The sequence below is a fragment of the Galeopterus variegatus genome, unplaced genomic scaffold, assembly GCF_000696425.1.
Source record: "Galeopterus variegatus unplaced genomic scaffold, G_variegatus-3.0.2 Scaffold101, whole genome shotgun sequence".
Lineage (NCBI taxonomy): Eukaryota > Metazoa > Chordata > Mammalia > Dermoptera > Cynocephalidae > Galeopterus > Galeopterus variegatus.
The window spans coordinates 39,746-65,511 of record NW_007726212.1 but is presented as its reverse complement, the minus strand read 5'-3'; the positions used below and the strand labels follow the sequence as shown (position 1 = coordinate 65,511).

The following is a 25,766-nucleotide window of genomic DNA, read 5'->3' as shown; positions in this document are numbered from 1 at the left end:
ATGCCCACTGCCCTCACACATGCACAGCCTCCCCTGTTATCAACGTCCCCCTCCGGAGTGGTGCGTTTGTTACAATTCATGAACCTACGTTGACACGTCATTGTCACCCACAGCCCATAGTTTACATGAGGGTTCACTCTTGATGTTGTACATTGAATGGGTTTGGACAAATTTATAATGACATGTACCCACTATTATAATATAAAATGGGATAGTTTTACTGCCCGAAAACTCCTCTGCGTTCTGCCTGTCCCTCCCTCCCTCCCTCCTGACCCCTGGCAACCACTGATCTTTTCACTGTCTCCATAGTTTTGCCTTTTCCAGAGTGTCATATGCTTGGGCTCCTATAGTGTGTAGCCTTTTCAGATTGGCTTCTTTTACTTAGCTGTGTCCATTTAAGGTTTCTTCGTGCCTTTTCATGGCTTTGATTGCTCATTTATATCTAATGCTGAATAATATTCTGTTGTCTGGATGTACCACAGGAGAGGGAGCTTCTTAAAATTTAAGTTGGTTTCCATCATTCTTGTGCTCAAAACCCTGCGGTGGCCCCTTTGGTCTCAGAGTGAAAGTCAGAGCCCTCTCACCCCTCTCTGACTGGGCTCCTTCCTCTTTTCCTTGCTCATTTGGCTCCAGGTGCGACCTCTCTTTGCTGCTCCTAGAACGTGCCAGGCATGCCCCTGCCATCGGGCTTCTGCTCTGGCTGTTTCCTGTGTCTGGAAAGTCCTTCCCCCAGATGCCTGCTTGGCTCTCACCCTTGCCTTCTCCAGGTCTCTGCTCTTAACTCTCCTTCTCTACAAGGCATACCCTGACTGCTCTGTTTAATACCTCAGCCTGTGCCCTGCCCACCCCAGCTCTTCTGATTCTGTTCCTCTCCTTTCCTTTTCTTTTTCCCATTACTTTTATCACCATATAACGTACTTTGAAATTTACTTATTATATTATTTGTTGTCTGTTTTCTTCTAATAGAATGTAAACTCCTCAAGGGCAAGAGGATCCTTTGGCTATTTTGCTAACTAATATATTTCATGCACCTGAATGGTGCTTGGCACGTAATAGACGCACAATGAGTATTTGCCCAGAGGGTGCATGAGTGAACAGATTCCAGCAAGTCACCCTGTCCCCAGTCCTTCCCCTCTCCAAAACGTCCTACTTTTCTAGCTGACCTTCTGTTCTGAGGCAAAACTCTCTTTGTGCCACTCCCTTGCTAAAAAACCTTTTGTTTTCTACTAAATAAACCCAACACAATGGGCACGACCTTCCTAGGCCTCCCTTCTCTTGTCCTAGCCTAGTTTTCAGGCTTACTCTCCATTACTCCGTTACTCCCTCTGTTCTACAGCCTTGTTCTCTCAGTGTCTTTGGTCATGCTGTGCCCTTTGTCTGGTGTGCCTTTTCTTCCATCTCCACATGTACAAATTCCACTCATCTTTTAGGCTCAGCCCCAACGCCACCTTCCTCATCAAGCCTTTCCTTGATCCCCCACCAGCCAGAGGGATCTCGTCTTGCTCTGGTGTTTAGGACAGCTACTGCTTTCTTCCGTGTGTGTGTATTTGCTGTTCATGTATTAGCCCCCATTTTTGGACCGTCAGATTGTGAAGTCAAGGTCTACCATCTCTGTATTACCTGTCAGAGTATTTTTTGTTCAGTTAGTGTAATTTGACACAGTCAGTGAAAGGAGCAGAACCATTGCTCAGAGTCTTGATACTCTAGTGATGTGTAGCCCTTCTCTAAAGCTGGTGGTGGGTTTGAGCTCTTCTTCTCCAGCACTCGCTGGTACATGGGTCATCACTGTTGTATCATCATCACCACCATCACTCCCAACACACGCTGAATGTCTACTATGTGCAGAGACGCTACTATCTGCTGTGCTAGAAGATAAAACCAGGACCATATAAGCCAAATGAATTTGCATGTTTTATTGGCTTTACATTATTAAAATACATATGTAGAAAATGAGCTATATTGTTTCATACATTCATTCCTTCATTTGACCAAAGTTTAATGAGAGCCTCCTCTGAGAAACAGAGAGCCCAAAAGAGACCTGTCCCCTCCACTCATATTCTAGTATGACGTACAGACAGAAAACAAGTAAAGCAAATAAAATAATTGCATTTTAGGATAAATGCCATGAGAACAACCAGTTTGAAGATCAGTGTAAGAGGTGGGACAGAATCTAGGTAGTGTCCTAAGGCAGACGGGGGATTTACCCTCAGTTCTATGGGATGAGAGGGAGCCAGCAAAGTGAGAATCCCAGGGACGAGGAACAGTGTTTGTGACACCCCCACATAGGTCAGAGCGCAGACGGGGGATTTACCCTCAGTTCTATGGGATGAGAGGGAGCCAGCAAAGTGAGAATCCCGGGGACGAGGAACAGTGTTTGTGACACCCCCACATAGGTCAGAGCTCATCATGTCTTGAGAACAGACGGGAGGCCTGTGTGGCCAGAGCATGGTGCCAGGGAGAGAAAAGCCCAGGATGGAGTAGGCAGGTGGGCAGGGACCAGATCACTCAGGTCTCACAGGACACAGAAGTGGCTTTTGGTGTCATGTGAAATGAAAAAGGAAGCCACGTGGAGGATTTTAATCAGGGCAGTGAGTTTATATTTCATAGAGATCCCTCTGGCTGTTGCATGGAGAAGGGATTGGATACAGGCCAGCAGTAGAGGGAGGGAAATCAGTTCTGAGATTGTTGCAGTATTCCAGGCCAGAGATAATGGAGTCTTGAAAAAGGAATTATTTATTTTTTTAAAACACAACTCCAAATCACTGTTATCATCACTGTAAAGACTGCTTAGAGCAACAGGGAGAAAAGTTATTTTAAAATGTGTTTATTTTTCAGATAATGTCCTTGGACAGGGAATGTCAGCAGGGGATCAGCTGGTTCTGTAGTTGGACCACCCCTGCCCTTCACTCCTAATACAGGACTCCCCCTCTGCTGCCTGGGCCGAGACAGCTTTGTTAGGAACTGCTGGCTCCTCCCGAGCTATGTAGAGAGGCTTCTGGGGTCAGGGCCGCATTGCAGGAAATGCAAACACACTAGGGCAGCTGTCATCACATCTGAGGTCCCAGGGAGGCTCTAGAGTCACAGGGAAGCTGACAGGAAGAGGGAGGGAGCCTCCAGGGGAAGAGAAGTCAGTTTACTACTGGACATCAAGGCCAAGCGATGCTCTGGGGACTAGCTCAGCCGCCTTCTCTAGTCTTTCACCTTCCAGTCCAGAGTCCACATTGCAGGTAATAAATATCCTTATAATGAAAAATGAGTGGAGTCAGAATTGTACTGAGATGCCAGAGGCATGACCTTTCTCTTTGAGGTACTTGAAACTTACCATGATTAAATGACGTCAAGACCTGGAAAGTTTTCAAGATGGCTATATGAACAGCAGCAGCAGTTGTGATAATATACCTTATATTCACACCATACCTCTTCACCAGTGGCTGCAGAGCACTTGACCTGTCATTGTCTGGCTCGACTTTCACTAGTGTTCCTACCTACAAGTCAGGAACCCAAGGGGCTTGCTCTGGACGTGGGCCAACATTTCCTAGCTGTGGGCCAGAGGTGGTGCCCAGCAGACGATGCTATTTCTCTGTTAGATGGCTAAGGTGGGCCCAGACACCCAGAAGTACTGTCAGCTTGTGGCTTCCCAAATAAACCTAGTAGAGAAGCCAGAGAAGAACTCACTAGACCTGTTTGAGTTCTTTGGAAGGACTGAGTGACCATCAGTATCCTGACCCCTGTGATTGGAGCAGGACACTCTGGCAAGCAGGCAGTGGCAGAAGATCACTGGTTACTCACTCCTGGGCTTCCTGCTTTGAGGATGGACCAGAGACATTGTCCAGGAGGCCACTTGAACAGTGATGGCAGTACACAGCTTTCTAAGCCTGTTCGTAGTTTGTGTGACTTTTGCACTGACACCACAGGATGGGGAGATGGTGTTATCCGGGGCAATGTGGTACCTGCCCACCTTTCTAGCTCCATCTTATGCTATCTCTCCCTGAGCCCCTGAGCTCTGGTCACCCGAGCCTCTTTCTGCTCCCTGGACAAGCCATGCTCCTCTCCCTGCCTCCGGGAGTTTGCTCATGCTGTTCTCTCTGCCTTGTCACCTTTCCCTCTTTCCCTGCCTGCTCTGTGTCCACTCACATGGCCAGTCTTTGCTCCTCCTCCAGATCTAGCTCCCTTAGGTCACATCCTCAGGTAAGCCTTCCTCGACCTTCAGATTAGGTAGAATTCCCTTCTAACACTCTCTCATGGCACCTTGAACTTGCCTTGCACTGTTTTTATAAAAGTTGTAATTATATGGTGATGTATGCTGTTTAAATCTGTCTTCCCTTCATTAGACTGTAAAGTTCCTTTGGGACCAGGACCCATTTCGTAGCTTGCCTAGCACAGTGCCTGCCATGTAGTCAGCACTAGATACATGTTTGTAGACTGAATGAAGGAATATATTCTTATTTTATAATTGGGGAAACTGAGGCATGAAGAGATGGTGACTTGCCCAAGGTCACACAGTGAGCTCATAAAGAACATCCCAGAGCCCTGACATGGAGTCCAGTAAGCTCCATGCCCCTTCCCTCTTATCCTTCTCCCCCTATGGGGGGCTGCGTCCTCTGCCACAATCTTTTATCCCTCCTTGAACCTAGAGGTAAATACCCTACCTCCCCCCACTGTCCTCTAAAGGGGGGGGCCCTACATGAACAGTATGCTGTAATGTACCTTGGAATTCTCAGTCACCAGGGCTGAGAAATGAATGGGAAACTGAGCTGATAAACCTGACTTTGCTTTGGTCATGGCTTGGCTGTCTGATCTTGAACAGTCAAAACTGTTTTCAACATCGGTTTATTCACCTGCAAAATGGAAATAGAATTCTACGCGGCAATGTGACTCACAGGGCTGCTGGAGAGGGATAATTTGAATTCAGATCTTTAAGCACAAGTCATGTGCTGTAATGAAAATCTATTTTTCTTAAAAAAAAAAGACTATGGATTATTATGAACAGAATAATAATGTTAAATCTGGTCAAATGAACAGGAAGTTACTTGTTTGCATCAAACAGGGCAGGATTCCAGAATGGCAGGGAAAAACATAAACGTATTTTAAATATTTCTGAAGTGGCCCTTTGGGAACACAAGGAAACATTACATTTAAGAAAGTAGGGCCGTCCCTGTGGCTCACTCCAGAGAGTGTGGCGCTCCCCCCACCGCAGGTTCGGATCCTATTTAGGGATGGCTGGTGTGCTCACTGGCTGAGCGTGGTGCGGGTGACACCAAGCCAAGGGTTACGATCCCCTTACTGGTCACGAAAAGAAAAAAAAAAAAAAAGTAAGTTTTGATAAAACATCTTGGCCCAACATAGAAAAGCACTTGTATCAGAATATTCTCTTGTTAGAAAACTCTTCTTTGGCAAAAAGAGTTGAAAAGGGGTTCAGTGTTCTGGGAGGACTTGGCTGGAAGGTGCCCAAGGGTTTGGGAGGGTGTCAGTACCACCAAGAGCCCGATCTCCTGGGCAGCATTGCAGAGGCCCGACTTCCCAAGCATCTTCACTTTGTTAAAAAAAACAACAAAACAGAACACCCCCAAATTACCCTGGCACGGTTTTCTCCTTTGCATTTTCTTTCTTAACTCTTCTATTTATTTTCCTCTTGTTTCAGAGGGTTTTGGAAAATGATGAAAATGTCGAAGAAGGGAACGAAGAAGAGGATTTAGAAGAAGATATTCCCAAGCGAAAGAACAGGACCAGAGGACGGGTAAGTTGGGGGTGCCATGAGGGAGGAAAGAGACCGGGGAGGCCGAGGCCAGGAAACAATTGATCCCCAGACGCAAGGTCCCACTGCAGCTAGATGGAGATCCTATCCATGGTCGTACTGGGAGAACACTCAGAGAGGAAGATTCCAGAAGATTTGTGATCCCAGGTCATAGCCTGGAAGAGTTTAGAGCTGGCAAGAAGGAGGAGAGGAGGTGGATGGTGCCCCGAGAGGACGGTGAGGCAGGGGGAGGGTGGAGGACGAGGGGCATGTGTGTGTTGTACTCATACTTGGTCATTAAAGAGGGCTGAAGGTTTCCTGCCTTGTTGTCACTGAGGCTGCCCCCGAATGACAGGGTTGGGACGCCTGCTTCGGGGTGCGCTTCACCAGGTAGAGAGTAGGAACATCCTGGGGAAGCGTGGGGCTGTAGCTAATGGCTCCAAGTGGGTTTGGCGTGAGCTTTGGAGGCTTGTGGTCCTGGAATGGGGCGAGGAAGAGGTCAGAGCCCAGGGAACAGCAGACGGGAATCCACAGTGGAAGGAATAAAAACAGGAGTGGTCCCTGAGGGGAGGGAGCCAGGCCTGGGTGGCGCTTTCAGGCATTCAAGATGGGTCTCCAGCATCCTCATGTTCAAGCCCAAAGGGGCTTTCTGAGGTCCCCTTCAGGGGTCTTTAAGGGCATCTGATAGTGACTGGGTGGAGTGGGACCTCCAAGGGTAAGCTGCCGCTCTCCACTAGAGAATTAACTCCCTTAGGCCTAGGGCCTGGCTCCCCAGGCTCAAGGCAGGGCCCTTACCCCTCCCAGGGACAAGAGGGTATTCCTGGGTGCCCCGTGGGTTTGACCCAGTGATAATTATGGCCAGCTTTCCTACTCTTGTGGTTCTCATGCCTTGGCGAATGTTCGTATCACCAAGACAGCTTACTGAGATGTAGATTCCTGTGACCCACACTCAGAAATTCTGATTTAGGAGGTCTGGAGTAGGGCTTTAAAATATATTATAAGCAAGTTCTCAGGTGACTGTTGCAAGTAGTCTAGCACTGCCCACACTGTGAGCTAAGATGCTTTAACCTGTTGACAGGAGCTGGGATTTCTCAGTCTGGGCAGGGCAGCCATCCGATGGTACATCCTGACATAGCTGTCACCCAGCTTCACTAATTGTCAATATTTTGACTATCTTCTCTCATCTATTCTTTTCTCCTACGTTTTGTTGGTTTATGTTTTTATTTGATTTTTATTTTTCTTGGAGTATTTGAAAGCAAGTCCTAGACATTTTATCATTTAACTGGCACATACCTCAGTGTATATCTCTAACAGATATCATTATCATACCCAACTCAAATAACAAATATTCTAATATCTACTGTCCAGTCCTTGAGCCAGCCAATAACCATGGCCAGTGGGGCAGGGCCATGTGGTCCAGTCGTGCCTGCTGTGGCCCACCAGTGTGTGATTGGGAGGAGTGGAGCGGGGTGGGCAGTTCTCAGGGAGCAAGGATTGGCTTCTTTGGGACAGTCAGCTTCAGAGGTTTCTATAATAGAGTCTGGAGACCTAGGTCCTCTTCCTTCTACTGTCCCTGACTGTGGACAAGTCAGAACCTCTTTCATCAAGTGCCAAATAGGAATAACACTACTTGTTCTGACTCATTACTTGTAGAAATTAACTGAGCTCATACATGCGATAGAGCTTTTGTGCTGTGCGCGCAGCACAGTGCTGTGTTAGGGGTTCATAATAAACAGTAAATACCATCTTTGCTCTCAAGGACCTTAAGATAGGGGAGAAGATGCTCATACCCATGATACAAATAGAGAAGAGCAGGCTTCTGACTGCGCACTCACCAAACATGATAGGAGTTCAGAGGAGAGAGATCAACGTGGGCAGGAGGGGAAAATAATTCACCGGCACTTCCTGTGGACTGAGTGCTGTCCCCTGTGGTTTCACACACTCTTAGTTCTAACCCTCTCAGCGACTCTGCTATATAGGTGTTGCTGTGCCCATTTCACAGTTGAGAAAACTAAAGAGCTTAGAAAAGTAACTTGTCCAAGACATGTAGCTGGTGTATAAACCTGTGGCCGTCTAAGTTTAAAGCTGATGCTCTTTTTACTCCTCCATGTGACAAGAGGCAGATGCTTGGAGGAGTGGGATGTTAGTTGGGGGTACAGCAGGGATCAGATGTGGCGGGCAGAGGAGAGGCTGGTCCATATCAGGGATCAATAAAAACGAAGATGCGGACAGAGCATGGGCATCGGGTGAGCCTGATGGGATGGGCGCTAGGTTGCTTTGGATGTGTGAGTGGGTTGTAGGTGGTGGTGAGTGGACGTGTGAATGAGTGAATGAATGACCACGGGCTCCCGTCCTCCATCCCTTTGTCTAAGTGGCCTGGCAGTCATGCAGGATGGCTTGGGTGGGGCAATGTGAAGGGAAAACCCCAGCTGGTGGGTTTTTTGAGCAGTTCTGGGGTGAGCTGATGAGCTTGTGGTTTAGAGTGTGGAACAGAGAGGAGATGCAAAGCCTGAGGTGGCCTTTGAAGGAAGACACAGTAGCACTTGATACAGAGAATGAAGGGGAAGAACGAAAGGTGATTGCCTCACTGCCTGACTGATTTCTTTCTTTCTTTATTCGGCAAACGTTTATTAAATGCTTCTTGTGTGGCTGGCCCTATGCCTGGTTCTAAGAATTGTGGTGGTCCAAGTAGACGTGTCCTGCACCCTCATGCGGGGGAGACAGACGATCAAGTAAACAGCACGTATATACTGTAATGCCTGACAGTGCTAGGTGTGCTCGAATCACAAGCAGGGTAGGGGAAGGAGACTACGGAGTGGGTATGAGTGGACATGAGTTGGTCAGGGAGGGCTTCTCTGAGGAGGGGACATTCCAGCAGGACATGTAGGATTCCGAGTTTCCAAGCCTGAGATCTTCCGGGAGACGGTAAGAGTGACATCCTTGCATGTCCCCTCACATGCCCTGGAGCTACAATCCCTGGTTTGCAGTAGAGGAAACTGAGGCACAGGGAGTGTGGTGGCACGCCGTCACCCTGCTGCTCAGCCCCGCAGAGTGAACTGAATCTGGCTGTCAGCAGGGCCCTCCCCTTCCTGCTGGCGGCCACGCAGGGGCTTTGGCTTCACTTCTGCCCGGCTCCTCCTCCTCTCCCTCGAGGTATTTTTAGTCTCCTGGAGCCCCTTCCCCGAGTCTGCTGTTGCCTCGTCATTCTGCTTGACTTGCTTTCACCTGCTCAGAGGCGGCTGTGACGGGGCTGCAGGCTGTCAAGCTGTTCCTGCTTTGCTGAGGGGTGTGGGGGTGAGGGCAGCTGAGGGTGACCGCCCTCGGCATCGTGAGCAGGCGGGGAGGACTGTCAGTGCCTTGGGGTGACTGCCAGCGCCTCACAGCTCCCTCTTGGGGTCAGCTCTGAGGAATGAGGGTGAGGGGAGGAAGGCTGCTGGCTGTCAGCCTGTGCAGGGTGGAGTGGGGACAGGGTGGGCAAAGACTCATAGGATGGGGGGGAGTTTTGTAATTTGTTTTGGAGAGAGACAAGCTGAGGAGGTGGCAGAGGTGGTAGCTTGGCAGGTGGTGTTGATCGTGAAGTGTGTGTTTTGTGAGAGTGTGTGAGCATCGCAGGCCTGGGTACAGGCCACTATGAAGCCCCCAGTGCGTGTGTGTGTGTGTGTGTGTGTGTGCGTATGTGTGTGCACGCCAGGCCTGTCCCCCAGGAAGTCCTTGGCGCCACTGTTCCAGTCCAGGCCCTGGGACCAAGCCTGCCCCGTGTCCCTTGTCCCCAGGCTGCTGCTGTGTCTTATGCCTCATCTGCTGCCCCTTCCTCTCCATCCTCAAAGACCCCACTGGGCCCTTCCTCAGTTGGGAGTGTGCTTCTAGTCATTTCCAGAGGATGACCTGGAGGAGGCTGGGTGCTGTGCACGTGACCAGTGTGGGACTTACAGAGGTTTAAAAATAAACCTTGCAGCATTCTTGAAGCCACTGTCCTGGGACTACAAGCTGCCAGCAGCCTCTCTGGCTGGTCTCTTTTGTTCTTGAAGGTAGAGCTTGTTGCACCCCCACCCCAGGTTGTGCTGACCCTTTCTGGGAGATGCACACAGGGTGGTATCAGGAGACCATTAGGGGTCAAGGTTTTTGTCACTGGCTGGAGGCCCAAGGCAGGCCACACAGGGAGGCCTTAGCTGAAGCCCACCCCTACTGAGCAGGCCAAGTGTGGGTGGGGGAGGGGGAACTCCTCCATGCCTGGGCTGCTGCCCGGATGCCAGGCCTGGCTGGCTCTTGTCACGCTTGGAGGGTGACAAGTGGGGGCATAAGAACCTGGGGTGATGACTACAGTTATATTTCTCGCTCCCCACATGCCCATCAGGTGAGCCGCTGAGGGAGCAGGGTGGGCATCTTCATGCTGTGCCCATGAAGCCGGGAGGCCAGGAGCTGGAGAAGGAGGCCCCAGTGGCAGCAGTAGTGTGTAGGAATCTGGTACATATGGGCTTTTCAGTCAGACTGTCCTGAGTTTACCTTGGGCGAGCTACTTATCTGTGTTGCCTCAGTCTCCTGATCTGCAAAATGAGATCACGGTAGCACCTACCTCTTGGAGTTGTGAAGATTTAATGAGATGGTACAAGAGACTAGCTGAGTGCCTTGGGGCAAGTTGCCTAAACTCTCCGGGCCTCAGTGTCCTCACCTGTAGAATGGGGTAGATATTAGTTCAAAGGTTGTGCTGAAGATGGCATCAGGAGATACAGGCACGTGCTCAGGAACTGTAGAAATGATCATAGTAACCAGCATCCCCGTACCCCAATGTCTCCCCAGGCTCGAGGCTCTGCAGGTGGCAGGAGGAGGCACGACGCCGCCTCTCAGGAAGACCACGACAAGCCTTACGTCTGTGACAGTAAGTATGGGCTCCTCCGCCCCTGTCCCTGGCCCCACCCGGTCCTGTGCTTCCTCGGCTGTGACACCCCAGCCTCAGGGCCCGCTCGTTGCCTGCTTTCAGGCTGCACCCCAGCCCACCTGCTTCTGTCCCCACTGCAGTCACACCTGCGCTTGCTGCTCCTGCTGCTGCACGAGGGGAAGGAAGCCAGTCAAGGGAAACGTCCCCGCCCTGGACGCAGGTCCTCTCTCTGACAGTGGCCTCCTTTGTGGCGCTCTCTCTTTCACTCTGTCTCCTTTAAGATTCATCCTGGACTTCTTTCTCTGTTTCAGAGAGGTACAAACAAAGGCATAACTCAAAACCCTCGACAAAGGTACTTGCCTCCTGTGGCTTTTCGTTTGTTTCCCTTTAATTTCCTCCTCTCTCTCTCCTGTCCTAGGTAGGGCAAGCTATGAATCTTTCTATGATGATGACTTACTTTAATAAATAGCCCTCAATCTGTCTCCAGCCTTTCTTGCTTGCTTTAGAAACCTCTTTTGGACAAGTGACTGCCTGGCTCCTGAGTTTAGGGTCTGCAGACAGAGCTGAGGAGGGGCCGAGGGAGAGGAGGGCCAGCGGGTGGACCTCCAGGAAGCTGCAGCTGGAGGGGGGATCATGGTCAGTGCAGGACAGCTTCTGTCTCCTTCACCCACCGGAGCATGGGGTGGTGGGTGTACAGGTCTTGCCCTAGCCATCTTCTCGCCAGATCGGGCGCCAGCGGCTCACTCTGTGTGTGGTGAGGCAGACACACTCCCAGACACACTCCTGACCCCTTCCCTTCCCGTCTTCTCTCTGAGGATGCAGAGCTCTGCCATGGGAGAGAAGGGCTGCTGTGAGAATGGCCACAAAAAGCTGTGGCTGGGCCTTGGCACGGTGGTCCCTCGGATGTCCGGCATGTCTTGCCAGGATCTACTGTCTCTGCAAAGGCAGGGAGAGAGCCAGGAGAGAGGGGCATGGGGAGTACGCTGGGGCAGCATCTTTTTCCTCCTTCTTCAGTGGTCTCTTTTGATTTCAAAAATTTATTCTGTGCCCAGTGGGGTGACAGCAGGTTGGAGAACATTTCACTAGAAGAATTCAAACTCTGTGACACCTGTTTGGCTGTATAATACACCATGCAGGTGACATTCCTGAGACCACTCCTGCAGGTGACATCTCCACCCCAGAACCATTCTGTTCCAGGATGAGGAGGGAGCAGCCCCTAGTGTCCACTTAACTCTTTGCAATACCAGGAGGCACCTGCTTTGGCCTGGGTCTTGCTTCCTGGGTGGCATTGTGACACATAAGAACCCAAGTGTGCTGGCCCTTGGGAGACTGGTTCTGGGCTGTGGGCTGGAAAGGGTTCTCAGACCCCACGAGCTGCGGAGCATCTTGTCTATGGAGGATGCCATCCACTGCTTTGGAACTGAGGCATTGCCATTCTCTTCCTCTTTTAAACAGCTTTCTTTCCCTTACATGACCTTCTGCTACCATAGACAGTGGGATTACTTTTTGCTCTCTCTCTCCAGCTTCTGTTGGATTCCCAGCCAATAATAATGCCATATGTCCCCAGGCTGTGTGCCCTTTCCTCTTGCTTCACCCTTCCCAGTTCCTCTCTTCCCACCTGTGTCTCTGACATTTGCATCCAGGAGGCACCTTTGTGGGGGCGCCTCTCTTGCCTGGCTCCCCACTTTCTGCACAAAGTGCTTGCCTCGCACCTCTGTCTTTCAGCACCTGGGCCTTTGTTTAGGGGCTCTCAGTGCTATTTGCTGTTTCCTGTTGCCCTCCCCACAGGGTCTGTTTCTCCTCCTGTTGCCCTACAGGGCTCAGGAGGCCTAATCGCAGGCTGATGTTGGCTTTCTGGAAGTCTCACTGGCAGCTTTCTGGCTCTGCCTGCACACACACTGCCTCCCTCTTCCTCCCTTGGCGGAGCAAGGTCCGCCGTAGGTTGCCCTTCTCTACTCTGGCTCTCGTAGGAAACTGTGTGGCAGCTCAGTGATTAATAGACTTTATTTTTATCTGGTGCCCTTCAGACATGTGATCCTTTGGGATGGAATGACCTTTGGAGAGGTCATGAGGTGCACCCCCCACACCCAAACTGGGCAAGAAATGCTTTTAATAATCTCTAATGCATCCTAAGTAGGGAGGTGTCTGGTCGCTTCCTTGAATGTCCCCAGGGATGGTGTTACCATAAGCTGCCCTTTCTTCCATGATTCCAGCTGTGCTTTGAATGATTGTTTTTCCTTAATAAGAGCTGAAAATTTTCTCTCCTAGGTCCCCTTGTCTTTTGTGCATCTTTCTCCAGCAAATAGGCACATTCAGCGTTTTGTCTATATGGGAGGCCTTCTTAACATCCCCTGTAGTCTCAGTTGACCTAGGGCCGCACCCCCTAATCTCTGTGGCACTCTGCTCTGAATTCCCTTCCAGGTCTCCACTTAAGCACAGCACTCCCATAAGAAGTAGCATCAAGGCCAAGTGGCTCAAAGAGCAGCAGATGCATTCCCTTGTTTATTTTACATGTCAGCTCTTAGCACAGCCACATGTGTGGAGCCTAGAAGCCTGTGCCCACTCCATCTCAACAACTTCCCACCCAGTGCCCATCCTGCCCCCAGTGACAACCAAGTGTGAGAATTTATTTTACATGTCAGCTCTTAGCACAGCCACATGTGTGGAGCCTAGAAGCCTGTGCCCACCCCATCTCAACAACTTCCCACCCAGTGCCCATCCTGCCCCCAGTGACAATGTCTCTCCAGGTGTGTGCTCTTTTCTACTGGTGCATTTGATTATTCCTTCTTCCATAAATCACTCTGCATTTGGCCCTGTTGAGTCTCAATAAACAGATAAAATAATCTGTGACTTCAATATACAAGATCCAATAAAGGCAAATTTAAAGACATAGCCCGGTTAGTTAAATTTCATTCTCCACAGATTTGCAATCGCTGCCATTTTTGTGTCATCTGTGGTTTGATTTGCATAATTCCCACTCCATCTTTTGAGTTATTTATGAAAATATTAGGACATCTTGGACCCCAGCACCTCTTTCTGGGTTTATGTGCAGAGGTAATAGCTATTTTTCAGATGTGGTTGTATTTAACCCTTCCTGGTATGTGTTCCTAAATATAGTTGTCCTATTTTGTTCTTGGTCCAAGATGGGTGGTTGAAATATGATCTTAGCTGCAAACTTCAGGTGATAGATAGTTTGCCTGTTTACCTTTCACTCAGCCATTGAATTTATTCCATCTCAGAGAAATAGTAAATCATCTGAGTGTAATTTATTTTTTACCCAATCTATGGTGTGTGTACATATGAAGACTTTGTTTTCCAGCAAGTAACCAAGCTCTATTAATTATCTTGAAAGTTTACCAAGCTTAAGGATTAAAGTTCTGTTTCTTCCCTTTCAATCTCTTGCCTAAAGAAAAGTGTTTATTACCCAGAAACAAAGCAACTGAATGGACTTTGTGGAAAAAGCTGCTGGTGATTCTCAAAATGCAGACGTGGGCCACCTGCACAGAAATAACCCAGATGCTCATTAAAATGCAGATTCCTGGGCCTCAAACCCAGTTCCTTACATTACAATCACTGGAGACAAGCCTAGGAGCCTGCATTTTTTGAGAGCTCCTTAGGAGATTCTTTGTACTGACTTTTGAGAATGACTGGTCAACTTCATTCAAATTTGAAGGCTTCTGGCTGCTGTCTACTAAGCTCTTTTATTATTCCTTGCTTTTTGCATCTGGAAGTTCTTGAGTCTCCAGGAATTCTCTAGGCAGATTGCCACTGGCTTGCATCATGGTTTTAGTTGGTCTCTTTAGAATCCTTCCTTTCCAGTTTTTTCAGCATTGATATAAAACTCAGCAGTTCAGTAAAAAACTCAGCAATCCAGCACTTGATTTTAATTTACTTAGTAGCTTTAAATCCTAGTGGTATCATTAGCCCCATTTTGTAGGTGGGATGATAACTGGGGACAGACCTGTGAGAAGAGTCCTTGGGTCTGGGCTACTGGAGTGTTTCAAAGGTCGTTTCAAGAGTGTGCTTCTTCTCTTAAACTGTTCCCTACCCTGGATTTTCTGTTAATGTCACTGGGGCCAACTCCTGATGAGAGACCCACTTTTCCATTTTCTTTATTCAAGGAACATCACAGAAAAGAAGGTGGTGATGATGGGGTAATGTTCAGGGAGAACATTGTGTCTCTAAGCATTAGCCATGCAGGGAGGAGCAAAGCAAGCCTCTCCCCATTTGCCAGCACCACAGAAGTGATGTGTGAAGACTGTTTTCCCTTTTCAGTTTTTTCTGAATCATAGTAATACCACTGTCAATGGGTGCTGATGGTATGCAGAGCATTCCCTAAGCATTTTACATAGATTATCTCTGTAAATCCCCACACTAACCTTGAGAGGCAGCAACAGCTGACCTCACTTTACCAGGAGTTTTTTCTGAATCATAGTAATACCACTGTCAATGGGTGCTGATGGTATGCAGAGCATTCCCTGAGCATTTTACATAGATTATCTCTGTAAATCCCCACACTAACCTTGAGAGGCAGCAACAGCTGACCTCACTTTACCAGGAGGAAACTGAGGCTCAGAGAGGTAAAGGGACTTGTCCAAGGTCACACAGCTAGTTAATGCTAAAGCTGGGATGTGAATCCCAGTTTCTTCAACTTCAAAACTGACATACTTAGGACATCTTCTGTACAAACTGCTCCTCAAATATGCCTCCTACCCTGGAGTTTGGCTCTCCTGAGAGCCGAGGAAAAAAACATGATTTTAAAGTTAATTAATGAGCACACACACCTTATTTATGAGGCAAAGCCCTGTCCACTGTTGACAGATGGCTTCTAGGTGTCAGGTTGGCAAGCAGGAGTTAGGTAGTAATTAGAGTTGAGGTGGAATGGAATGGATGATATGATTTTGAGCCTTTTAAATTTAAATCTACTAAAATTGTCCCCATCCCCAAGCTAGGACATTAGGGTGGACTAGTGATAAAAGGCAAATAGAGTGACTGAGCCCTCCTCAGAACATGACCTCTGGGTCATATCGGGTGTTGACACTTCAGGAGTGGTCCTCGCACCTCAACCTCTTTATCAGTGGAAGCTTTGTTCTCCCACCCCCACCCCACGGACATGCATTTTCTGTTGTGTGGCCTGTGATGGAAAACATGGCCACTTCACAGTGTTGCCTCCCTTCTAGAAACCCAGTGGGAGGTGTGACTGTGTCCAGTGGGGGCAGTGTCAGGATAGGGTCTGGGGTCCCTTCCTTCTCCTTGGTGGTGGTGTGCTGGACGGAGGAGGGTGTGGGGCTAAAGGCAGAGTCCAGAGGGAGGTCTAGTGCTGGTTCCACCCCTCAGTGGCTATGGCTCTTGTTCCCTCATTTGCCATTGAGGGGGTGGCTCCACTGGGGTCTCCCAACTGCCCTAATCAGTACCCTTCCCTACACTGTGGCCTCTTTTTTTCCCAGGCGGCAGCTTAACAACGGGGCCTTACCCTGGAAGACAGGTGTCTGGAGGCCACTGGGGAGGAGTGGATAGTGGGACACCAGGGATGCTGTGCCACGGCCGGGAGGAGCGATGGGGTGGAGGTGGGGTAGGTGGGTGGGATAGACACCACTTAAACCCAAGGCAGTCCCAGAAAATCTGCTGGACCTCAGCCTCCTTCAAATTACACTGGTTTCACCCACGTCTGAGTGCAACAGGGAGAATCCGATGACCATTGTGGTTATATGAAAATAAATTTTTTGAGAGCATTAAGGCCCACATTCTCTAAGGCTCAAGTGCTTTAGCTTGAGCTGCAGTGGAAAAGCCAATACCGTGGCCTTCGGGCTCGCTGCCCTTGTTGCTGAAGGGAAGCCAAGCTCATCACTCAGTTGCTTCCGCTCTTATCTCACAGGTCCTTGTATGGGAATGGGGTGTGGGAGGGTGGGAAGGGCTCAGTGCCCCAGAAACTTGATTTGTGGAGCAGGGCCTGTGGCATGGGACTGATCCCTGGAGATAGAGTGCATTTGTTACAGTAAAGCTGGGTCTGTTTAAATATTTAAATGCCACGGTGTCGTTGCCACAGGTTGCAGAGTGTCCCAGCAGAGTGTCCCTCTGCTGCCCTCAGACCCTCCTGTCTCTGTTTCCTTTGCTCCTACAGCCTCCCCCCCGCCCCCAGCCCACCCACCCCTCTCCTCTAGGGCTCTCAAGAATCTTGCCCATTGACCACCAAACCTAGGTTTGCCTTTTTTGAGCCATGACCCATGCCCTCTGGAACTATTTTCTTATCCAGTCAGAATGTTGTTCTCAGCTAGCTGTTACTTGATGCAAACTTCATGGCATACAATTCCCATTAAGATTGTGGTTGACCCGTAATTAGGGGAGATAATATTTGTAGATGTTCTTCTATTTTTAAAAGTAACTTTTTCTGTGGAAATCAGTATTTGTTCATTGCAGAAAAATCAGAAATTACAGATATGCAAAAAGGGAAAAATAAAAATTACCTGTAACCTCACTCCTCAGAGATAACTTACATTTTGTTTTGCTGTATACTGTTCTAGGATTCATTCTCTCTCTCTACACACACACACGCACACACGCACACACACACGCACACACACACACGCACACACACGCACACACACACGCGCGCACACACACGCACACACACGCGCGCACACACACACGCACACACACACACGCATACATACATGACCAATAAGTGATGCATGTTATTTTAACCCCTTCCTCCCCCAACAATACATGAGGAACATCTTTCCATGTCAATGTATACATTTTTATGACATCATTTTAAGAGCTATATAGTGTTCCATTTTATGGATATACCATAGTTATGGACATGTGCCAGTCTGCTCAATGTTCCACGTGTTAGGCGTTTAGATGGTTTAAAATTTGTTCACATTTAAAACAACATTACAGCTATGTCTTTGCATAATACTTTCATTCTTTCCTAGGAGCAGCGTTGTGAGGTCAAAGGGCCTGGTGCACAGCCTTTGGTTTCTCTTATCTCAAGCTGTGGTGGGGTGTCTCGGGAAGTAGGCAGCCCGATCAGTGCCCCTAGTGAGGGAGAGCTGCGTGGAGTGAGATGGCTGAGGTCAAATTGTGGCTCTGCTGCTTGTTATCTGGGACTTGGAGAAAATCGTTTTGCTGCTGGAGCCTCCGTTTCCTCAGGGGTGCGGTGGGGATGGTGTACGGCTGGGAAAGCTAACTGCAGCAGTGCATACAAAAAGGTTTGCATGTGGTACGTGCTTAATGAATGTTTCTCCCACCTCTACCTTGTCCTGTTTCCTCTTTCTCCAATCTACTTGGAGAGATAAGGCTGATAGCATACAAGGAGGTTAGTATTTAATTGAATAGACAGTGAGCACCATAGAAACAGGGGAGGAGTGGTCACGGGGGCTGGGGTGTCAGCAGATGCTCCCCAAGATGGCAAGAAGGACCTCAGTGAACACAGATTGAATTGATTTCAGTCTCCAGGGATGGAGGGGTGTGTTTGGTGGTGGGGGGATGAGGTACTAATAGTAATGCCTAAAGTTTGTTGACTTATATTATGGGCCTGGAATGCTCTATGGGCTTCATCTCTATTAACTCTTTAACTCTCACAAAAGTGCCATGAGGTAGATGCTGTGGTCATCTCTATCCTACAGCTAAGGATACTGGGGAGAAGAGGGCTTAGTTAACTTTCCTGAGGTCACACAGCAACTAAGTGGCAGAGCGAGGATTTGATCCCAGTCATTGGTCTCTCTGTCCTTTCCCCCCAACACACAATCACTGACCCTGTGCTGGAATCTGCTGGTACCTTGTGTGTGCCTCCATGTAGGCTGCCTGTCACAGTGTCTGATAATAGTTTGTCTCTCTGTCTGTTCCCTCCAGCTGGACTGTGAGCCTCTGAGGGCAGGGACCGTGCCATAGTCAACCTGCGTCCCAGCCCCAGCACAGTGGTGCTTCCAAACTGTTGATGGAGGAAATGTAGATGGATGTACCTGGACAGAAGATAGGCCAGTGGGGCCAGAGCAGAGTGTTAGGGTGGGGCGATTAGGGGCACAGAGTTGGGTGAAGATTGCTGGGAAGGCCACGTTGAGTTGCTTAGAGGTTGGCCTGTGTAGTCGATGGTAATTGTGTTGATCTGGAGACATCTGTGGGATTAAGTGTTCAGGGAAGAGAGCCTCAAGCCTGATGTTAGAGAGGAGCTTTTTCCAGGCAGCTGGGAGAAGAGCTGAAGTCTGGATGGTGGTGACGGTAGGAGCAAAGTGGACAGGCAACCAAGAAAGGCTTTCTGAAAGCAACTGCACAGAACCTGGCTGATGATGGACAGTGTGCAGGGGACAGAAAGGGGAGGGAGGGAGTGACAGTGATGAATCTGGCATCTTGAGCTTGGATAGCTGAGACATGAGGGGAAGCTTAACTGGAATGTTCTAAAGTGGGAGGTAATTTTGGGCGATGAAGCCTTGACATATGAGTATGTGGAAATGTCAGGAAATCTAGGCAGAAATATCTAACAGATGCTAATGGACATTTGTTTTCCCCAAGGAACTGAGGAATTGTAGGTGGAAGGGGGCCTACCTCAGGGAAGAGGCAGTGAATCCCACTAGATAGGTTGGGGCTCACGAGTAAAGCCTGCTGTGCATCCGAGTAGCATTTATGCCAGATATTCACCCAGGCATGGGGGTGTATAGAGTCGCTGCTGGGATTCCCAGGTGTTTAGGGGCTGTCACAACTTCTTGTAATTGGGTCTGATTTTTGACCTTTCTCTGTTTACCTTCCCCAGAAATATGGACAATTATATTTATTATTTAAATGATTTTAATTTTAAGATTTAAAAAATAATGATATTGTACTCTTTGAGCTCATAAGAGACATGCTAATGTAGGACTCACTAGAATAAAGAATCAGGGAGACTGTCCTACAAAGGATAATGGTCAGAAGATGGTTCTGAATCAGAAGCCCACAATTTGAATCTTGGCTATATCTTCCTAGCCATGACCTCAGGCAAATCAAAACCTTTCAGCCTCAGTTCCTTTGTCTGTCAAGCAAAGACAATAATATTAACCTCAGAGGATTTCCAAGAGGGTTAAATGAGACAGCATGTAAAAACAGCTTGCTGCCAGGTTCATAAGCATCCCCAAGAAATATTTATTTATTTTCTATCAAATCAAGAAAGGATACTCAATTAACACCTAAGCTGGGTTTCCATTTTGTTCTGTGCACTAGCTGCTGGAATTGTCAGGGTCTAGGGAAGCAGTCTGATAAAGTTAAATGAAAGATCGAAAATAGCTTATGCTTGAGGAATGTGTGCTGTGTGCATGGCACTGTGTTTTTCACTAGGATGAATTCTTTACGTTACTAGTTATGAATATTATTATTCCCATTTTACTGACAAGGAAACTGAGGCTTGGAGAGATTAAGTAACATGCCCAGGGTCACATAGCAAGTTAGCTGACCTGGGAAGGCTGCCCCCAGAGTCCACCAGCCTTCTGTTACTCTGCTTCTCCACAGGGCACGAAATAGTCCCACTAACACATTTAATGCTTTGGTTTTGCGGGTTTCCTAATTTTTCTGCTGGGGATCCAGAATCAGATTATGTAGTATTTTGAAATGAAAGTCTTGTTGCTTATCTCTATTCTTCCTGTTTTTAACTGGGAATCACATTCACATGTAGTAAATTCCTAAAATAAGCAGAACACACTCCCTTGATGAAGCCAGGGACTTGCGGATCACTGGAGTTCGATAGATCCTGGGTTAGTGCCAGGCCCTGAGGAATGTGGCTGTAAAAAATGTCACACCCACCCCTACCCCAGCCCCCTGTGTTTTTATTTAGAAGAATTCAGTTTAAAATAAGCATCAAGGGTGGCCTGAAAGAAGAAATGAAGTCACAGGAACACAGCTGCAGACCTCGATCCTTGCTTGGTGGGGCAGGGGGACGGGTGCGGCCGCCCCCAGCCATCATGTGGCTGGGAGCTGACATCATTTTTCTGTCACAGTTGAGGGAATAATAGCTTCAGGAGGCACACAGACCTTCAAAGGCCCAAGGAAAACAGGGAGTTGTGAGGAGCTGGGATGGAAGGGACTTAGAGATCATCTGCTCCAAACCCCCTATTTTATAGACGAGGAAACCAAGGCCCAGAAAGGCCTGAGATTTATCCAGGTTGCATAGCAGGTTAGAATCAGAGCCAGGGCCAGATCCCAGGACTGCAGAAGGCCACCCACTGCTGACCTCTGGGCTTCAAGGGCAGGGGAGAGCAAGCCCACCCGGGTATGGGAGCCCTGGACTGGCCCAAGAGGGACATCTTGTCATTTAAATGGGGGTGGGCCTAAACATTGCAGGACCTGGATGAATCTTGAAGCCACAACTTTCATCACTCTGAGCTCTGTGGAGACATCGTTGGCTCTTGAGAAAAGCATGAACATTTAAAATGATCGTAGGGATTAACTCCCTCACCCTGAGGACACATGTCTGAGCTGGTGGCTTTTTGAAGTATCTCCTGGGTTTTGTCCCAATCTGAGTTTGTATCTGAGAGTCACACAGGATTTTTCTCACTTTGAGCTTTTCTCTATTTGGGGAAATCGGTTCTGCAGAGAGAGGGCGGAGGGTTGTAGGAAGTCGTGGGAGCCCTGAAAAGTCTGTGAACCACCCTGGTAGGGTGTGATTGTCCTGTCAAAAGGTATCTGCCTGGGACCTGGAAGGACATGGAACTCCACTCAGAAGGGCTGAATGGAAGAGAATTTGGTGACAGAATGTTTATGGAGGTGTGCGCAGGATTAAGGTACCAACAAGGGAGAGCAGGAAGCCCTCCCTGTCCCCAGTCCCAGGGAACAGGGGGAGGACACATGGTTCCCAGAGCCAGGGAGGGCTGGAGGTGTGGAGGGATACCTTTGTACAGCACAGTGCCTAAGCAGGGCAGGGCAGGGCACAGATCCCCAACTTGTCTCTTCTCAGCCTCCATTCTCCTGCCAGCGCCTCCTCCCAGCCAAACTCCACCAGAAGAAGAGAGCAAGCAGGTAGGCATGAGGCAGGCTAGAGAGGCCAGCCCCAGGCCAGGCAGGCAGATCTGGGTTCAAATCCTGGCTCAGTTTCCCCATTTGCAAAATGGGGATCCTTGCCTCATGAGCTGCTGTGGGATTCTTTGTAGGAATGTGTTCCTGCCTGATGGTCTGTAGGTAGGAGGTCCCAGAGGTGTCAGCTGGTGACAGGTGCTGCTGGCGCTGTGTCACAGGTGAGGAGGTTGGTTGAGCTGCAGAGAAGGGACTAGCGTCCTCAGAGTTGTCTGTAAGTGCCACGGGGCAGAGCTGGGAATGAGATGCAGCCCACGACTCCCAAGGCCCAGGCTTTGTCTCTTGGATGCTCCTCCCGTAATTGCTTTCAGTCGCTGCTTTCAGCCTCTCGGAAACCACTGGCTCAGATACCCACTGCGTGCTCCAAGTTGGGCTGATGAAAACGTGCCAGAGTCATTAAGTTATCAGTGGGGAAGGTGGCCGCTTCTCCCCGGCAGGAAGGATTCTGCTGTCTGCTGCAGCCGGCTTTGTTCACATAAACTGCCCTGATTCTCCCTCCTCCAATCCCTCTCCCCTGCCCCAGACAAAAAGTGAGTGGGGGTAGGATTGAAGGGGGGGTGGGGCATGCTGTAAATGTTCTGGGGCAACACTGAAGGCATTTGTAATTCCACACAGGAGGTCCTGCTTGCAGAATCCAGTTCCAGATTGGGAAGCGGGCATACACTATTTCTGCAGCTTGACAGATGGATCTGCCCCAGGGGGAAGGAGGGAGAGGAAGGCAAGCTGGACCTCCCTTATTGTCACAGCCACTGCTGTCCATGCGCATCGTGCTGGCAACACACAGCCAGGTGCACGCTGGCCAAGGTGAAAAGAAGGACCTTCGGTCGTGCACAGGCAGAGCTGACTGGTCCCAGGGGTGATGGCTTAAGAGGTGCAGGATGCAAAGGAGTGTGCCCTAGGGAAGGAGACTGTGGTGAGAAGACAGGGGCATGGCCCTCTCTGCATGCCTCAGCAGTCGTGGGGCTCAGCCTGATTCCTCACTGATATTTCCAGAATGAGATTGCTGACATGGTAAAAGGATAGCAGATGGTTCCAATACTTTATTTTCAAAATGTTTCTTTCTCCACCCTCTTTTCCTTGCTCTTCCATCACCCCAGACTTCAGAGGAGAAAAAACTAGACCCCCCCTGGGTTTATTCTCTTTGCTACCACTCTGATGGCAGTGGTCATGATGACAGCTGACAGTGGCTGAGACTTCCTATGGGTGTGGCTCTGTTTTAGATGCATTCTCTTGTGTGACTCTCACTGCTGTGAGGTAGGTGTGCTGTCATGATCATCCCCATTTTCCAGAGAGGGCACTGAGGCACAGAGAAGTTTAGCAAATTGCTCAAGATCACAAAGTTAGTCATCAGCAGAGCTGGGACTTGAACCCAGGCAGTTCAGATCAAGTCCACCCACTTACCCACTGCAGATCTTGCCTCTCTGAGGGCAGGTCTAACCCAGAGGCAGGGCCAGAGCAGTTGATGGCACTGGAATGATGGCTACTGAGTGGCTAACCTCTCTGGCCAGACTTGTAAAGTTAGCTAAGGAGGGGATTCCACTCTGACTCAGGGTGGGTTGGGACCTGGACTCACCTTGGCAGCTCTTGTGCTATTGGGTTAGCTGTTTGGAATAACTGAGTCTCAGATTTCCACTCCCAGCCCTAGCAGGTTTCCAGGCAGCTGTGTAATTTGCAGGGTCCACTGCAAAATGAGAATGGACCTGGACTCACCTTGGCAGCTCTTGTGCTATTGGGTTAGCTGTTTGGAATAACTGAGTCCCAGATTTCCACTCCCAGCCCTAGCAGGTTTCCAGGCAGCTGTGTAATTTGCAGGGTCCACTGCAAAATGAGAACTGGGCCTTTTAAACACAGGACCCCGTCTGAATGCCCAGGTCATGCCCATGAGGCTGGCTCATGGTGTTTGGAGTGACAAGAAGACAAGATTAAATGCAGAAGGTGAAACAGTGCTGGCTTTTCCTTCTTCTCTAAGCCAGTCAAGGCAGGATTTCCATTGAAACATAGCAGTCTGATCCTCATGCAATTCAGCCAAAATAAATCTTGGAAGTCTTGGCTGTATCTCTTGTCTCATGATGAAGTCATTCGAAGGAGGAGACTTGGGGTCAGACACTTCGTTTTGGGGTCAGGCATCCTGCTCTGTTAACTCCAGTCCTTCCTCACTCTGCCTTTCAAACCTGCTTCCCTCCCTTCAGCCTCTGAACCTGCTCAGGGATCTACCCTGGTAAGAGTAAGCACCACCCCAGCCTTCCCTGTGTCCAGCCTTCCCTGTCCCCATGGTCCCCTCCACCCACCAGCCTCCTTCTTTCCTCCTCCTACAGTGATGCTGGGAGGGATAGTCTGTGGCCGTCACCACTTCCTCACTCTAGGAGCTTCCCGGGCCTCTGCAGTCTTGTCTAGTCCTCCATGAGGCTAAAGACCCTTTGTACAGACTGGGTCACCAGACCCTTCCCACGCAGGTCCACAAGCTCTAGGTAAATTGAGAAAGATCCCGGGAGCCATTGGCAGATGACACGAGCTCAGTCCACAGCAGCAGCAACAACGGCCATAGCCTCTTGGGGTATCCAGGGGCACTGGCAGCATCAGCCTCCGGCAGCAGTAGCGGCCTCCCTGGCGCTATCTCCGGGGCAGGGGGTGCCGTGGATCAGAGCCACTTGTTCTTTATACTTAAGTCCATAACCCAGGAAACCTTGGTGCACATGCACAATTAAATTAGACAATAACCAAGGAACACCTGGGTGCACGTGCATATTTACATCAAATGCTCAGCAAGATTCTGAACATCTGAGGGCCCTGACCATTTTCCTTCACTTTCCCTATGTGTAGTTTGTGCATGGCTACCTATGAGGTGGAGTTGTTGATATCAAAATTAAATCACTCTGAAACTGTCCCTAGGAGAGGTCCTCCAGTGCAGACAGAACCATAACTTAGGGAGCCCAAAGGAGAAATGCCTGCTGTGATGGGTGGTGAGCTGTCCGTCAGTGAAGTTGTCCTGGATCAGGCTTCTAGAATATTAGTGGGAGTAAAACAGTTCTATAGATGGTTAGACCAAATGACTGTTAAGATCCTGAAATTCTGTGATTAAGGGAAACAGGGATGATTGCCATAACAAAGTGGCACAAATGAAATGCTGCGGAGTTTATGATGGGGAGATGTGCAGAGGCGGCTCCTCATGTAAATACCGACAATGTTATCATTCCTTTTAATAAACATTTATTCCTCACCAACCCTGTGCTTGGTGACTAAATGGATTTATATCCAGTGACCCCATAATTTGCTGCTTATTAACCTCAGATCATTTAAAAGCTTAAATAGAAAAAGCCACAAGCAGGCCCAGAGTGCACCTCAGGGGCCTCTTTGGGTCCCGCTTCCTGAGTCGTGGAATTGAGAAGCATAGGGCTGTTTTATTGTATTTTTTGCAATATTTACCAGAGAGAGACACACACACAACATACAGAGAGAAGATGTAAGTAGCCAATTGTAGGCCTTGAATTTATAGTTGCTAGGTTACCACCTAGAATTTCAGGCTTATCATTTACCTTATCAGGGAAATCCAAACAATTGCCACATTCCATAGTATGAGGCATGGGTCAAAGTCCCTCTTCAGGAGGGTCCAGCCCCTAAAGTGGCAAAGAAAGCTGACGCCCCTTGCCCCTCACTCAACATTTACTTAGCATCTGTTGCATGCTGGGTACTGAGTGTAGTGCTTTATAAATACTGTTTATAATCCCTTTACCCATTCTTTAAGGTGAGTATTATTATCCTCATTTTCAGATAAGAGAAAAGGCACAGAGAGATTGTGTTTCTTGTCCAATTTCACAGAGAAAAACTCTTCAATTTAGTTCTGGAAGTCAACATAGCCATATAATCGAAACCTGGTAAAAGATAGTCCAAAAATAATAGATCCATCTCAAGCCTGAGTACAGTTGCAAAATGCAATATTAGCAAATAGAATGTGGTAGTGCATCAAACCAACACTATCCTCTGACCACATGGAGTGTGTTCTAGGAATGCAAGAATGGTTTGATAATTGGAAATATTAGGAAATCAACATAATTCACCGTATCAGCAAACTAAAGGAGAGTCATATATATTAGAGGAGACTGAAAGGGCAGTTGATAAAGTTCT

General features: G+C 48.8%; 1 protein-coding gene across 2 annotated transcripts in view; it reads left to right on the top strand.

Moving 5' to 3' along the window:
• Positions 1–25,766, top strand: part of DPF3 (D4, zinc and double PHD fingers, family 3) — a 202,692-nt gene that overhangs the window by 155,166 nt on the left and 21,760 nt on the right. For both annotated transcript variants that reach the window (XM_008583824.1, XM_008583818.1), the window contains exons 5-6: positions 5,642–5,737; positions 10,532–10,610. In XM_008583824.1, coding sequence (XP_008582046.1) covers positions 5,642–5,737; positions 10,532–10,610 — 175 coding nt within the window. The remainder of the gene's footprint in view (positions 1–5,641; positions 5,738–10,531; positions 10,611–25,766) is intronic.